Here is a 17404-nt window from a genome sequence, read left to right on the forward strand (position 1 = left end):
AGTTGGCACATTTCTTTGATACCGGGAGTGCGGATGCCTCCGGGACACTTGGTGGTTCGCATAGTGGCAGACCTAGCGCGAGACCCTGGCTATGTATGCATACAAGAGGATTTTTGCTCCGAGCGGGAGGCAGTCGCTATGGGACACAGCCACTGGCGCCTGGTCTGAGACTCTTGTAGCACACCGGGTGGGCAGATTCGTAGTCGCTCGGATGGGAATTACTCTCCATCCAAGCCGCTTGCGAAGGCCCGCCGTATGGCTGAGACAGCCTCCACCTCAGAAGGTCATCCATGAGGATCATCTCATGGAATGTACAAGGCCTTGGCGGTGCACACTATGTATGTTATCGTGGTTGCTTGAGGCAGGAGCTTCAGAGATGCCTGGTTGGGGGCAGTATTGATATTCTGATGATGCAGGAGCACCATTTGAGTGAGAGCAGGATTCGGAGATATGGTTCGGTGATGCCTGGTAGATGGGACACTTTTTGGTCTGCACGTTTTGGCCCCTTGGGTGGGCAGGGAGGAGTATATATGGTCATTGCGGATGCATGGCGGCAGGCCATTGTGGATCGCGGGGTCACTGTGCCTGGTAGAGCGCAGTATGTTATTCTGAGGATGCACGATGAGCACATTGGTGTGCTCAATGTCTATGCGCCCAATCATGCTAGTGCCAGAGCAGAGTTTTGGACCCTTGTTACAGATGCATTGCCCGAGGCCGCACATTGGTGTGTTGGGGGAGACTTCAACATGCTTGAGGACCCGGCCGATAGGGTGGGAGGCAGTCATGTTACAGTGCATGGCACCGAGCTTGCAGCTTGGGAGCAATTTTGTATGACACTGCGCATCACTGATGCATGGCAGCAGGAGGCTTTCTCCCGTTCTCAGGACAGTCTTAGTTTTTCTCGGTCGGATCGCCGGGGCAGGGAGGGACTAATCTATCACGGATTGATCGCTTCTATGTGGGTGACAGGTTCGCGGAGCGTGGTGGCTCCGTTGGCATTCTCGTTGGCACCTCTTTCTCAGACCATGCGCCAGTTATTTTGACTCTTGAGGAGAGGACACGGGAGACCAGCTTGCAGTTGAGGATCCCAGAGAGGATACTTACAGACCCCAGTCTTTTTGAGGACATTGAGAGGATATGGCAGGATAGCCAGAGCTCTGACCTGGATGCAACAGGCCAGTGTGCCCAGGGGCTCATCGAGCTCAACTCTTTTTTGCACGTACAGCCTTGACACGGTTGGGAGAGACACGAGAGCGGGAGCGTCGCTTGAGACGTAGCCTTGCTTCGCTCCAGCGCCTTCAGGAGCAACAGCCTACATGTGAGTGGGTGGCGTCCCAGCTGAGCCAGGCACGCCAGGAGGTTAGAGAGGCAGAGGAGCAGAGACACGAGTTTTACTATCATCGCCAGGCCTCTCAGTGGACTCAACTTGTTGGCGATAGAGTGACCGGGGGGTTTTTTGAGATCACCGGACCCCGCCATGCTCGAGCAGGAGTACGCCAGCTCAGGAGGCAGGACCGATCGTTAGCCACTGAGCCCGAGGAGATTAGAGCTATTGCCACTGAGTTCTACAAAGACTTGCTTTCAGCGGAGCCAGCCACAGAGGCACGTGATGCTTGTAGACAAACTGTGTGGGCCCATGTGCAGAGGAGGGTCACAGATCGTATGCGCACAGCTTTGGGTGAGCCCCTTTCAAAGGATGAGCTTGGTGAGGCTTTGAGGGCCCTCCCGCGTCATAGTTGCCCTAGGGAGGATGGATTGACGCCTGCCTTTTTTATGCGCTATTGGGACCTTTTGGGGCCAAGCCTCCGCAGGGGTTTTCAGCATGTTTTGGACACTGGGGTGATGCCAGAGAGTTTTTCAGAGGGCTTGATCTTTCTTATCCCCAAGGGGGAGGGAGTGTCAGATGATATTCGGCAATGGAGGCCTATTACGATCCTCAATACTGTCTACAAAGTCCTAGCCAAGGCCTTGAGTTTGAGGATCCAGCCCTTCCTTGGGGATTTGAGTCATGCTACCCAGACAGGATTTGTCAAGGAGCGCAGTATCCTTGACAACATTTTCACCTTCTGGGAGGCGACGGCCCGAGCTAGATTTCTCGGCGAGGACTTGGTCGTTATGCTTCTCGATTTTGAGAAGGCATACGATAGAGTCGACTGGGTTTTTCTGGAGGGCACTATGCTTCGCGTGGGTTTTGAGCCAGACTGGATTCGAGAGGTGGCGGCTCTATATTCCACAGCTCGTAGCCAGGTGTTGATGGCAGGAGGACGGGGGCCGAGTTTTTAGCTGACCAGATCAGTCCGTCAGGGATGCCCTCTCGCTTCGTTCCTTTTTCTTTTCTTTGCAGAGGCTATGAGCATGTATCTGACAGCAGAGGAGGTTGGTTTGAGAGGTCCAGTCCGGGGTGAGGACTTGCTCAATTCTGAGTTTGCTGATGACACGGGATTGTTTTTGCATGGCCAGGAGGCCAATCTACAGAGGACAGAGCAATCTCTACAGGTTTTTGGTGTGGCTTCGGGAGCATTAATACAATGCTCCATGGGTTCAATGAACCAGATGATGTCCATGTACAACTGAGATGAATACAGTACCAAACAAGAGACTCGAAGTAGACATTCGAAGGAGAGCGACCCACTTGAGTGGTCAAGTCTCTACGGTCCTGTGCCTTCACTGGAATCCGCGGAGAGCGCTCCACTGGTGTTCTAGGACCACGCACAAACAGGTGCTCCCATACTAATGCCTGGCTCTCCCGATCTCGGCACCCTTGGACCGTGGTTCTCCAAAAGCTTGGACTACCCGGCACCGAACGGGTGTTAGCGGTAGAGAGAATCCTTTATCAAATTTACAACAAAATCCTTTACTTAAATCTGGATCCACTTACTTGTAGCTCGCTAATGGAAGACAAATACCCAAGGCGTCTGTGTGCAGCTACCAGAGATGGACACCGGGGCACAGCAGCCTGTCGAGAAGGAGGAGAAGGAGCTGCCTGTAGCCGCCTACGGAAGGGAGGCGCAACCCCACGCAGCCGCCTGTAGAGGGGAGGAGAGAAGGAGGAGGTGGCTCAGCCGCCTTTGGAGAGGAGAAGGTGTAGCCGCCAGCTGAAGAGCAAGCGTGGCCTGCTGGAAAGCAAGCGCAACCGCCTGAGGGGTGCAGAAGCCGCCTGCAGAAGAGAGGGCAGCCACACGCAGCCTGTAGAGGAGGGTGCAGAAGTCGCCTGGCTGCAGCCGCCTGTGGGGTGGCGCAGCCGCCTGTGGGGGCAAGAGACACCTGGCTGTAGCCGCCTGTGGGGAGGAGGCACAGCCGCCTGTATGGGCAAGAGATACCTGGCTGTAGCCGCCTGTGGGGAGGAGGCACAGCCGCCTGCAGAAGACAGGCGCAGCCGCCTGTATGGGCAAGAGATACCTGGCTGTAGCCGCCTGCTGGAGGGGAGGAGGTGCAGCCTGCTGTGCAAAGGCGCAGCCACCTGTGTAGAGAGAGCAGCCCACCAGCGTGCAGCAACCTGTGGAAGGCGGAGAGATGCCCCTGTGTGCAGCTGTATGAGAGCTCCTTTGTAGGTGTTGGAGAGGAAGTACACGACCACAGCTGGCCATGCACCCACCCCCACACACATAAAGGGTTAAGTGTGGGGTTTCCCTCCCCACCTTGGCCCACACGTGGGTGCCCATAATGGGTGCCCACTTTTAAATGAATGTGTACTTACGACCTTATAAAATTAAAGGTTAGAAAGGAAAACTATTAAACCAACAAGTGCAATACACTTACCACCTGTTCACACGCAACAAAACTCGTCAGAAGACAGAGCAAACTTCACGACTCACTGGCAGGCGTCCCCGCTCAGTAAGTAGCACGTCAAACAGGCAAACACAAGAATACAAGCCATGCGAAAACAGTTCCAAACATGCAAAACATGAATGCATGTGCAAATAGTATCATGGACATATCTCCCGTTCATGGAACAAGTACAAAACATCTGTCGGGCACAAAAATGGCACGACAGAAAACATAAATCCCGGTCTTCCTATGGAGTGACAGTCCCATAGGTAAGACACAGATCCAGGCACGAGCCTCCCTATGGAGTGACAGTCCCATAGGCAAGACACGGCACAAATACTAGCTCTTCCATGGCGTGACAATCCCATGGATAGAACACAGTCCAGGTCATACACGGGTGGCACCAGTCTGGCTCCCATCCATACGACACCATCCTGCTAACACACGGGTGGCACCAGTCTGGCTCCCGTCTATGTTATGCAAAAATATTGCAACCTTCACATGAGACACCGGCCTGGCCTCAAGTGAACGAGACACAAATCTGAAGATGGACCAAATGGTCGGCCAATTGGTGACACCCGAGGGTATGCAGCTCTTGCTGGCCTTGAGCGTCAGTGTCATCAGGTACATTTTCAGGAACCCCGCACGAAGGGGTGGCTCTTTGATACATTAGTGACAACAGCCTTGATGTATGCAGTAGCGGTTTGGGCACCAGGGCTTGCAGCCTCCACATGGGTACAGCTGGAGAGACCACAGATCTTGATGCTCTCGAGGATGATACGCAGCAAACCATCCGTCCCGCACGACATTGTTCGAGTTGAGTTTGCTGCACCACCTATGGCAGTGGAGGCATTGTTCCAAACGATCTCCTTTATATACAGGATGAGGGAGATGCCGCCGAGCTTTTGAGGCATCCAGACAGCTGGCCGAGGCTGGACACACTGGATCTTGGTATGCACAGATGCTACAGTGGTTCTCACATCATGGGATAGACATTGAGCGGTTGCCACATTTTCAGTATGATCAGTCTGCTCCACGGGGTTACCTCTCTCTCAATGAGAGGAACAGAGTGATGAGACAGGACATATGGCAACGCTACATACAGGAGACATGGACAGCACCAGAGAGCCCACTACCACGGAAGATGCTGTATTACAGAGACCACTTTATGAGCATCTCAGGGGATGGGTTTATACAGCGACCGCGGTATATGGATGTATACATGCCACACAGCTCTGGTGTTGCTATTGGACAGCTACGAGTCTCATCACATCAGCTAGAGATAGAGGCTGGGAGAGCGGCACGGGTTCCCAGAGCCAAGCGGATATGCAGATTGTGCCGCGAGGAGGTGGAGACTGAGGATCACTTTGTATGTAGATGTAGAGCCCACCAGGGGGTCACAGATAGATATGCAGGATTGTTTGAGGAGCACTCTTCACTACATCAGTTGATGGAGGCCTCGGACCAACGACAGCTTGGCAAACTACTACTAGAGCTTCATAGTTCTCGAGAGAGACTCCTCCAGACACCCGCTCCCACTAGGGGTGGGAGACAGTCCCAGCTCACAGACTTCTTCCAGAGAGCTATGCCAGTGCCAGCTGATGTACCACGTGGGGTGACCGCACAGAGAGCAGAGGAATTGAGAGCCAGGAGGAGACCTAGACAGACTGGACACAGAGCACCCCGACTCTGTCACCGAGAGATAGCAGCTATCCAGATGAGACACCAGATGGAGACACAGGAGAGGCTAGCTCGCTTTCATTCAGACTCAGGGTACATGTTCACGCCACTCACAGCCTCACCATCGTCGATGTATGATATCTTATATCCCTCTTATGGCACTGGATGGAGTTAGACATAGATCTGCATAGCATGCTTGTACTACCCCTTCAGCATATAGAGATGCATCTTGCCTTAGCACTCCATCCACATCCCCACCCCCCTTTATATTGTTTGTATATGGGCTCCACCGATCCATGATGATTCACAGTTGTATCCAGACACATGCACACTTTTTCTTTTCTTTCTTTTCCTTTTCTTTCTTTTTCTTTTCTTCCGATGACCGGAAGAACACAGTTGTATTATTTTTTGTCTCATAGGCCGACTTTGCCCTCTCGTAGACGTTAATATATCTTTCTTTCTTTCTCTCTCGATATCAGTTTACACGTGAGATAGTTGGGGTTTATCGAGATGCAGTATCTGATGGCTTGTTCGCTTTAGACCCGCATAGCCCTCTCAACGAGATCACGAGAGGATTGGCAGGTGTACTACATGCATCCGCCTCATATGCGTTTCCGTGCATTATTATCCCTTCCACCCACCCCCGCAGCATTGCTCCACAAAACAATTGGTATGATGATGAGTGTCGTGAGACACGAGCACAGCTACAGCGTGAGATTGCCATTGGGTCTCACACGCATAGACAGGCCAGGATGATCTTTTGGCGCCTTGTGCGGAGGAAGAAACGAGCCTATCTGGCTAAGCTAGAGTAGGAGATCTACCAACTCTTCCTGGGGAAAGACAGCAAGAGGGCATCGAACATGTTTCAGGAGAGACAGCCTGGTACTCCGATTACTGCACCTGAGGCATGGCATACTTATGCTAGAGAGCTATAAGATGCACCAGGACTGCCCCCCACCCCTCCTCCACTGGGAGCTAGACCGGTGAGAATCACCTTTTTTACTATGTGGATGGTGCTAGATGCGATAGACAGGTTACAGAATGGAAAGGCACACGATCATGATGGGCTAGTTGGAGAGCAGTTCTCATATGCACGAGACACTTTGGCTCCGCTCATCGTACATGTGTTTAATCGTGCCATTTGTGAGGGTTTCCCGACAAGCTGGACAAAGCATATCATTGTACCACTCTTTAAGAGTGGGGACCCCATGGTACCAGGCAACTACAGGACGATCATAATTAGTCATTACTTGGCCAAATTATATGGTTCTATATTGGAGTCGGAGCTGAGCCGATGAGCAGAGAGGCATGGTCATCCAGCACATGGACAGGCTGGCTTCAGGAGAGGATTTACTGCCTTGGATCACATACTGACACTCCGGGCACTTATTGAAGAGGGCAAGGCATAGAAGAGAAGGATATACTGCTGCTTTGTGGACTTCCGCAAAGCCTTTGATACCGTACCAGGTGCCACGCTTATGCACAGATTGCATGACATTGAGGTACCTGAGGATATGCAATGGGGGATATATGCTTTGTATGAGTCTGTGACACGCAGAGTCCGAGCCCCTGCCAGGCTATCCGATATGGTGACCAGCAAGATAGGGGTGAAGCAAGGATGCCCGCTATCACCCACCCTCTTTGGGCTGTACATTGATGTGGTCTCCGATTATGTAGACAAATTGGGAGGCCCAGGGGCATGCCTAGCAGGGGTGTTGATACCCATCTTGTTATATGCTGATGATATTGTTCTAATCTCAGACTCTCCAGAGGAATTACAGAGACATCTGGATGCATTACAGGCATTCTGTGCGGATAGAGATCTTCCAGTGAACCTTGGGAAAACCAAGGTTATGGTGTTTAACACCACACAGGCATGGGTGACGAGATCAGAGCCTCAGTTCACTTTCCGAGGGCAGCCAGTTGAGTAAGTCAAATCATATGTCTATTTGGGAATTACTTTCACAGGACCACGTTTCTCCCTGAAGGAGGCAAGAGCAGCTAGATTAGCTCGAGGGCATGCAGCCTTGGGGGCACTTGGGAGGCAATGTGCACACATAAAGTTTCAGGAGCCACGCACCAAATTGTGGCTATTTGATACGCTTGTCACACCAACCCTCCTGTACGGAGCTCCAATTTGGGGACCCAGTATACATCACAGATCTCAGAGAGGGACAGACGTGATAGACTCTTTCACTATCCCTACATGCCCCATTGGTGCGGGAGAGCACAGACCTGATAGACTCTCACTATCCCTACATGCCCCATTGGTGCGGACCATACTTATTTGGCTTTTTCTCTTTGGAGCTCTCTTGATCTGCCACCCCCGACCAGTTAGGCATCTCATACCATCTTCCACTTTACCCGGGTGCTTGCAGACGTTTATGATTCAAAAGTACATGATGGCCTCTTTGGTATGGACCCTACAGCACCCATCTTCCACTTTACCCGGGTGCTTGCAAACGTTTATGATTCAAAAGTACATGATGGCCTCTTTAGTATGGACCCTACAGCACCCATCGATGTACTGACGGCCCAACTTTCACACATACTGCACACAGCAGCCAGCCACAGCTTTCCACACCATCTCCAGACAGGGAAGCCACCTAGATCCGGGGACATGCCCCAGAATAGATGGTATGATAATGAGTGCAGAGAGCTTCATCGACATCTCCGAGCCCAGATAGCGAAAGGGGAAATAACAGGGCTCTGGTAGAAGGTTTCCCGGCTGAGTGGACGATGCACACTATTGTACCGATCCACAAAGCTGGGGACATGTTGGACCCCGGTAATTACAGGACTATCATGATTGGTCATACCTTGGCCAAACTCTATGGGGCTATCCTGGAGGCAGAATTGAGCACACACGCTGAGAGGGAGGGGCTTCGTGCCCCTGGTCAGGCAGGTTTTCGGCGAGCCTTCTCTACTATTGATCACATTTTCACCCTGAGATGCCTGATTGACCAAACTCGGGCACGGAGACAGAGACTCTATTGCTGTTTTGTGGACTTCCGCAAAGCCTTCGACACAGTCCCAAGAGAGCGCCTCTTCCACCGCTTACAGACACTGGGCATACCCCCCGACATGATGTGGGGGATTTACAGATTATATGAGCAAGTGTTTGGACGAGTTAGATGCCCAGGGGGACTATCAGATATGATTGCTAGCACCATTGGTGTGAAGCAAGGCTGCCCTCTCTCCCCGACACGCTTTGGCTTATACATCGACGAGGTAGCAGACTACATCATACACGGAGGAGGCTCTGGGATTGACATCTCAGGTACGACTGTACACATTCTATTATATGCTGATGATATCATTCTTGTGTCGGATACTCGGACAGGGCTACAAAGGCATCTACACGCCCTAGATACTTTCTGTACGGAGCGAGGACTTACAGTGAACCTTGGGAAAACCAAGGTTATGGTCTTTCATACATCAGCAGCAGCAGTCAGATGCCAGACTATCCTTACACTAGCCCGGGGACAGGTAGAGGTGGTGAGCTCATATGTATACCTTGGGGTCACATTTACCAGCTCATCAAGGAGATTCTCTATGGCACAGGCAGCCAGAGATAGAGTGACACGAGGTTACGCAGCACTAGCAATTTTGGAACGCCAGTGTCACCAGGCAGACTTCCAGGAGCCCCGTACTAGGGGGTGGCTATTTGATACACTAGTTACTCCAGCATTGATGTATGCAGCAGCAGTATGGGCACCAGGTTTGGCTACATCCTCATGGACACAAATAGAGCGCCCTCAGATTTTGATGCTCTCACGGATGATCCGCAGCAAACCTTCAGTACCACATGATATCCTTCGAGCGGAGTTTGCTGTACCACCTATGTTAGTAGAGGCCATGTTCCAGACTATATCTTTTATACACAGGATGCGGGAGCTCCCACTAAATCGGGTATCTCGGGCTACATCCAGACAGCTTGCTGAGGAGGGACATACCTGGTCATGGTACTCCCAGGTGGTACAGTGGATATCATCACACAGGATTGATATTGACAGATTACCACCCTTACAGTATGACCTAGCTGCACCACACAGACGCCTCTCTCAGACAGAGAGGAACAGTCATGAGACATGACATTTGGCAAGGCCACATACAGGAGACTTGGCTATCTCCCAGTCAGCCACTCCCGACAAAGATGCTCTACTACAGAGACCACTTCTTGAGCACCTCCACAGACGGCTTCATCCAGCGACCACGATACTTGGAAGTCCACTTATCACATGGAGCCAGAGTAGCGATTGGGCGACTAAGGGTCTCATCACACCAACTAGAGATCGAGACTGGGAGAGTAGCACGCATCCCTCGAGTAGAGCGCATTTGTAGATTATGCCAGACGGGGGTAGAGACAGAGGAGCATTTTGTTTGCCAGTGTGGTGCTTTGCAGGAGATCAGGGCATGCTATCCTGAGGTTTTTAGAGGGGCCACATCACTTAGACAGATCTAGGAGAGATCGGACCAGAGACAGCTAGGCAGACTACTACTAGCACTACAGAGACACAGGGAGATCTTACTTCAGACACCCGCACATCATAGCGGAGGAAGACAGTCCCAGTTGACTGACTTCTTTTCCAGAGATTGGCACCAGTAGCCCAACCACACACATTGGGAGTGACATCTCAGCGAGCGGAGGAGATTCGAGCTAGGCGACGACCCAGACTAGCCGGCTACCAGACACCACGGCTACACCACAGAGAGATCGCGACCATCCGGTCTCGACACCAGCAGGAGGTCCAGGAGTAGCTGGCACATTTTTGCTCTTATCCAGGACGCATGTTCCAGACATGTACGGCATCCTCAGATCGGATGCATGACATATTGTACCCATACTATGGGACTCGATGGAGTTAGTAGATAACATATCATACTTGTATCACCCCTTCAGCATATAGAGATGCATTAGTAGCCCTAGTACTCCATCCACACCCTCTCGTTTGTACACCACCATTGAGTCCCCTATGGTCGTGTTGTCATACTTGTACATTTTATTCTCACTCCACATTTTCCTCTTGATGACTGGAGGAACATCATTGTACTACTTGTTTGTCTCATAGGCCAATTTTGGCCTTTTGCAGACGTTAATATATCTTTCTTTCTTTCTTTCTTTCTCTCTGCCGACATGACATGCTGCAATCACAGAGGGTTGACCCTCTTTCTGACCTAAGATTGGTACTGGGTGAGATGGGATAATAGGATAATCTGCTATCGAGATGTTTTTTTTTAATTTCCTTTTTAGTTTTTTCATGGCTCAATACATCCATGGTACCATTGCAATACTTACGGTCTGTTAGACCCTTGGGGTCTTCTGTAGACGTCAATGTCACTTCCACGATCATTGATTTCCCGGACCAGCACTGCCTAGGGCTCTTCCTACTCGAGCTCCACAGACACAGGTAGACTTTCTTAAAAGAGCTTCAGCCCCGGCCACCCCGACCCCTCCCTTGCCAGCCAACCATCAGCTGCTTCTTCCGGACCCAAGAGGTGGAGGACACCCATAAAGTGCATCCCGTGGACCCACCTCGAGCTGCGGACTCACCTCGCCCGAGAGGAGTTACCTCAAACTAGGCTTCCACTTTGCAGCTGGCCCAACGCCCCCGGGCCCCAACGTCGGCCACGATCCCCTCTTCAGCTCCAAATCTAGGACATGCTCCATCGCCATGGAGCTACCTTTCCACGTGGCGTAGCTAAGGGAGACCTCTCGGCCATACTCATTAGCCCCATGCTTGCTCACACCGTGGCCTAACATATAACATCACATCATCTAGGCAAAAGCACCAAATAATAATAATGTAACTCTCTCCCTTTTTAATATCTTTTGGCAAACAATGTAAACAACAAGTACCTTCATGCTTGAGTCCTCCTGCTTCAATATTGCTTTTTCGAAAGCATGGTAAGTGTTAAGAACCTGCATTTTCTTTGTACTAGCAGTTTCCCCTTTTGTCACATCAGCACTTTCCTTCATACCAGCACTTGCTCCCACCGCAACAGAATTTTCGTTACACTGCGTAAAAAGTAACACTATTAGGACATACAAGCTCATGAGTCCACGCATACTTAACACAAAAATTCTCTTCCTAGTTTTGCTCACTCGCTCTTACAAGCACAAGTAGCTATTTTAATCAAGCCAAGTGAAGTCACTCCTCTTGAGCAAAATATTATTGATCACACCACTCACAGCATAATTATCGTGGCGGAGGGGCTCTCTGACGCGAATCTCTAGGTCATTGTATCATTAGGGAGAGTAAAGACACTTGGGAAATTTCTAATGAGACTCCCTAGATATAGATAAATTACTAGGACCAAAAGCCAATGGTCAAGTGAAATGTGCAAGGCATACAGTCAAATTCTCAAGATTGAAATGGCCCCTACCAACTCCAGAGCTAAGGTCCAACCATGTTCTTTAGCCGTCATGTGTTAGGCTTTCCTAATATCCAAAGCTGTCAAGCCAGCTACCAGCTCCCTATGCCCCACCTTCAGAACAATTTCTGCCATGCTCTTACAGCTTATAAGGGGTCAGATTGAAAAATAAAGAGTGGTAAATGAAGACCGCTTCAAAGGGCAGGCCTGACAAGCAGCAAGTTTAGAACAACAGAATAGTAACTGCATCTGGCAGGTGGAACACTCACTGAACAGCAGACTGTGAGACCAAAAAAGCAGTGTTAATACAATCTGTAAGCCTAAACCATCTCCTAAATGCTACTGCAACAAAGAAAAGAAATCTTTAATAACTTCTAAACTAGCATGTGCCAAAATCTACTAGTGGAAGAGAAAGAAAGACACAACCAAAGAGTAAAGAGTAAAACAACAGCTCCAGGATGTCTGCAGAGTGAACTTGCGCTGCTGATTTTCCTGCCCCCGCCTGCCCCTCTGCTGCCCCCGCCTGCCCTCGCCTGCCCCTCTGCAGCCCCCCGCCTGCCCTCCTCCTGCCCCCGCCTGCCCTCCACTCCCCTCCTGCTGCTCCCGCCAGCCCTTCTGCAGCCCCCTGCCTGCCCTCTGCTGTCTTCACCTGCCCATCTTCAGCCCCCGCCAGCCCTTCTGCTGCCCCCGCCTGCCCCTCTGCTGCCCCCACCTGCCCCACTGCCCTTGCTACCCCAGCTGCTCCCGCCCTTCTGCTCCTGCCTTCGCCCCCCTCTTCTGCACCCGCCTCTCTATCAGCAGCACTTTTACCTGGATTCAAGTCGGCCGCCCATTTTTTTGATTGGCTTTATGGCTTCTTCTGCCACAGCCAATCTTTCGTCACCCCCATTGGCCGGAAGAACCATCAATTTTTCACAAGACGAGCTCACCTCTCTTCAGCACGACATTGACCTTGAGGTCCAGACTACCCTTGTTGCGAGAGTTTATGGTTCCCACCCTTCTCGTTCACAGGCCCGTGAATGGCTTCTAGCAGCTCTCCCTTCGGAGCTAATTGTGCACTTTCAGGATACTCGTTTACTTGGTCGAAGCTTCCAGGTGGACTTTCATTCTTCTGAAGCTACTTCTCAGGCTTTGGCTAGCAGCCCCTTTCCTCTTGGTCCTAGGAAGATTTTCTTCTTTCAGTACTAGGTGGGCTTTGATCCAGTGGTGGAGGATCAACGCCTTACCCCGGTCTCATTACGGTTCCCTGCTCTTCCTCGGTCCTATTGGAAGCTTTTAGCTTCCATAGGGGCATCCTTTGGCCAAGTTCTAGAGGTACCAATCCTCCCGAGCTCTCCCGCCTCAGCTTCCGCGGCCGTTACCGCCACTCTTGATGGTGTACCCCGGGTCCTTGTGCTTGTTCCTGATCCATCGATTACTGATGATCATGTTATGCTTCAGAGCACATCCTTCCTTTCACTCTTCACTTAGTGAGAAGAAAGTGCCCTACCTTTCTTTTGTCTGAGGGAGAATCCTAAGCTTACGCATCTTCACCAACCCGTAATAGATGGAGAGATAAAAAAAGTTGGTTCTATTCCAGTCTATTTCAGAAAAGTGGTTCCTGGAACGGATCCAGTGGAGGCGGGGCCTGTAGCTCAGGGGATTAGAGCACGTGGCTACGAACCACGGTGTCGGGGGTTCGAATCCCTCCTCGCCGACCTGACGGATCTCATTTTCGCCAGAGGATGGAGATTGCAAGCAGACCTGACCAGTGTCGGATTTGTCGTCGACAGGGTCACATTGCTAGAGATTGTCCCAGATCGAGGGGCCATGATAGGAGGCGGCGTGGTCCTGCCCATCAGAGGCCTTCTGCAGTTGCCGAGACTCCAGCTGCTCCTTTGCCACAGCAGACCACACAACGGTTAGGGATGGCAGGCACCCGGACCCCCGTACCTGCCCCTTCACCCACACTCCCTGTGGAGCACCCTAACCCCTATGCAGCTCTTGCCTCACAGGATGTTGATCCTTTTTTGGAGGATGAGGCCTTGCAGGCACATGATCTGGATCCCTCACAGGAGGATGCTGCATTACAATTACAGGATGATTGCACCCTTGAGGATGATGTTGCACATTCGCATTGTCATAGTACCTCTCCAGTTCTGAGGACTAGCCCTGGCTTTTCCCCGGAGTGGGACAGAGAGGTAAGGTTTACATCGTCAGATTTTCCCTCCCTTACCTATGCGAGACGTACTTCCACCTCTAAAGGGGGTCCTTCGTCGACCACGAGATCTAGTCCTTCCTACTCTGAGTCTTTATGAGGATTGTCTCTTGGAAAATTCAGGGTCTTGGGGGTTTTTTTCCGCGTCGACGGAAACAAATTGTAAAAACCCAGCTTCATTGTGCAGTCAAAGGTGGACCTATGGATATATTGCTCTTGCAAGAGCATAAACTGGATGCTAGTCAGTGTGGGAGATCAGGCAAGCTTCTCTCAGGACACACCTTTTGGTCACCGGCTGTTGGTACCAAGGGTGGTGTTTGTATCTCTGTTTCAGCTTTGATCTTGCCTTGCATCATTGGACATGGTGTCATTTTGCCTGCGAGAGCGCAGTGGATCCTTCTTATGCAGGGTACTACACGCATTGGTATTCTCAACCTCTATGCTCCTGACCATAGAGGTGAGAGGATTGCCTTTTGGAAATCTCTCACTACATTGATGCCTCTTGCCGACCTTTGGATTATTGGTGGGGATTTTAACATGGTTGATATGCCAACGGATAAAAGAGGTGGACATGAGGGCTTGGTGCATCCTCTTGAAAGAGCGTCTTGGGAGAGGTTTATACTCTCCATTCATGGTAGAGATTGTTGGCATGAGGATGACATTTTGAGGAGTCCATCCACTCTTCTTTATTCATGGTCTAACAGGAGAAGAGATGTAGGATGTATCTATCACGGTTAGACAGATTTTATGTGGATGATTGGGTGCTTGACAGAGGTGGACATACTTTGATTGCTACAGGCACCTCCACATCGGATCATTGCCCAGTGGTTTTATGTATTAGAGATCCGAATTGCCATGGATCAGCACCCCATGTACGCATCCCTGATCATTTGTTTTCAGATGCAGAACTATCACGTCGTATGCTTGATATTTAGAGATCTCATGACTTCTTACAGGCCTCTCAAAGCCTGGCCTTTGCTCTCTGTGATATTAGTGACTTTTATCACACATGTGCCCTGTCTAAGAGGCAAGAGGCCTTGTACTTAGAAAGGGCTATTAGACATAGATTGGCTGCCTTGCAGAAAGAGCACGAGAAACATCCTCATGCTCAATGGGTTGCAGATTCTTTATGTACTATTAGAGCAGAACTTCATCACTCTCTTGAGCAGCGCGCGGAATATAGTTTCCATGCCCAGGAATCCTTTTGGACACAGATGGGTGGCAGATGTAACAAACATTTCTTTGCTTCTCACGGCCCATCTCATGCCAGAGATAGTGTCAGACAGTTGCAGGATTCACATGGCACTCTTCACTCAGATCCTCTCATGGTTAGACAGATTGCCACCGATTTCTACTGCCAGCTTCTTAGTGTTGAGCCGTATTCTGATCTGAGACACAGGGCACAGAGGAAGGTTTGGAATGCATTGCCACATTTGATCACCGAGGAGATGTGTGCCTCTCTGGATGCCCCTTTTTCTATGCAGGAGTTCAGTCATGCTCTTCATGCCTTACCTCATGGTAAGTGTCCAGGGGAGGATGGCCTCTCCCCTGTTTTTTTCACTACTTCTTGGGATGAGATTGGGCTTATTCCTAAGAGCGGGGATAAGACATTGATTGGCCAGTGGAGACCTATCACCTTACTTGGGACTGCCTATAAGATTCTTGCTAAGGCAATGAGCATCAGATTGCAGCCAATTTTGCAGGATGTTATTCATGATACCCAGAATGGATTCTTACACGGCAGGAGCATCTTTGATAACATTTTCTCGTTTTGGGAGGCCGTCGAATGGGCTAAAGCGAGCAATCAGCCCTTAGCCATTCTGCTCTTGGATTTTGAGAAGGCCTATGATAGAGTGGATTGGGACTTTCTTGAGGGTACTCTTAGTCATATGGGCTTCTCTCAGAGATGGATCAAGGGAGTTTCATGCATGTATCGTGATGCCCACAGTAGAGTTCTTGCTTGCGGTGATAGAGGAGAGCGGTTTCAGATTTCTCGCTCAGTACGACAGGGCTGCCCATTAGCCCCTTTATTATATATCATAGTTGCACAGGCCATGAGCATCTTTCTCCGCTCCACTGCTGGTATTTCAGGATTGAGGTTGCCTCTTCGTAGCCATGAGGAGTTGGTTGACTCTGAGTTAGCTGATGACACAGCCCTGTTTTTGGAGGCTTCACATATATGCTTATGTTCCTTCCGGGTAGCACTAGAGGAGTTCTGTTTGGCAGCAGGGGCACTCATTAATTGGCACAAATCTATTGGTTTTCGGGTTAGTGATTCACCGAGAGTTGATTGGGGTGCAGAGCTTGGTTTTACTTGGATCAACAGAGGATGTACTGGTAGATATTTGGGATGCCAAGTTGGGATTGATATTTCTCCTGCACAACAGTTTGCTCCGGTACTTATGAGTATCCGGAAGAAGCTCCTTCATTGGAGCTCCAGGAGATTAGATTTAGCCTCCAGAGCTTTGGTGGCTAATCAGGTTTTGCTTGCCTCAGCTTGGTTTATTGCCTCTTGTTGGTGCTTCTCTCGTGCGTGTATTGGCCAATTGCGAAGATTGATCCGCAATTTTCTCTGGTCGGGCTTGGATGGCACCTCAGACACTCGTGCCAGGGTTGCTTGGCTGACAGTTATTCAGCCCAAAAGAGAGGGGGGCTTGAATATTATCGATCCGGATGTTCAATGCAGGGCGTTGCTTTGCAAACTTGTGGTCAAAGGTTTCCTACCAGGCACTGAGCCTTGGAAGGATTTTTTCTTGTCTCAGATTTCCAGATGTACACCCAGGGTCGGGAGAGACTGGATGCCCAACACACGTTTTTTGTTCACAGAGGCTGATATTAGGGCACCATCTTCCCCTCTTATTGCAACCATTGTCAGAGTATGGAGAAGCATGAGATATTTTTTGCGACAAAGGCTTCCTAGGTCTTTGGACGAGGCTGACCGACAACCTATTATGTGGAACGAGTTCATTAGGGATGAGGCTGGTCGGCCACTTGGTGCATCTCGTTATATGCAATGGTCAGGATGGGAGAGATGCGCATACACAGTTCTTGCTTGGAAGACCTTTAAGAGTCTTCCGGAGGATCGGAGAGTTGCATCCACTCAGCATCTTAGGGGCTCTCGCATTCGTATTGATCAGATTGATGCAGCTATTCCGCATGAGTGGCTTTCTGGGACCTTTCACGGAGACTATCATCCGAGTTGGCTGGGAGTTTTTTCGAGGATAGGCATACCTCTGCAGTTCATTGCTCTACCAAGCCAGGAGGATACAGATTTCCTCATGTATTCTATCATGCCTGGTGGGAGATTGAGGAGAAGTAGTATGGAGGAGATCATACCAAACACTAGGCTTAGTCAAGTGAGGATTGTTGGTCGCTCGGGGAAGC

At 50.5% G+C, this 17404-nt stretch overlaps 1 protein-coding gene across 11 annotated transcripts in view; it reads right to left on the reverse strand.

Moving 5' to 3' along the window:
- The window catches only part of LOC147629812 (uncharacterized), a 96272-nt gene that overhangs the window by 35963 nt on the left and 42905 nt on the right, over positions 1-17404 (reverse strand). For all 11 annotated transcript variants that reach the window (XR_015267751.1, XR_015267752.1, XR_015267755.1 and 8 more), the window contains exon 4: positions 11309-11467. Coding sequence is in view for 6 of the 11 variants with exons in the window: in XM_086811342.1 (XP_086667468.1) it covers positions 11309-11467 (159 nt within the window). In the remaining 5 variants the exon portion in view is untranslated. The remainder of the gene's footprint in view (positions 1-11308; positions 11468-17404) is intronic.

The sequence above is a fragment of the Cibotium barometz genome, chromosome 17 (assembly GCF_041138505.1).
Source record: "Cibotium barometz isolate CiBa-2024 chromosome 17, ASM4113850v1, whole genome shotgun sequence".
Taxonomy (NCBI): Eukaryota; Viridiplantae; Streptophyta; class Polypodiopsida; order Cyatheales; family Cibotiaceae; genus Cibotium; species Cibotium barometz.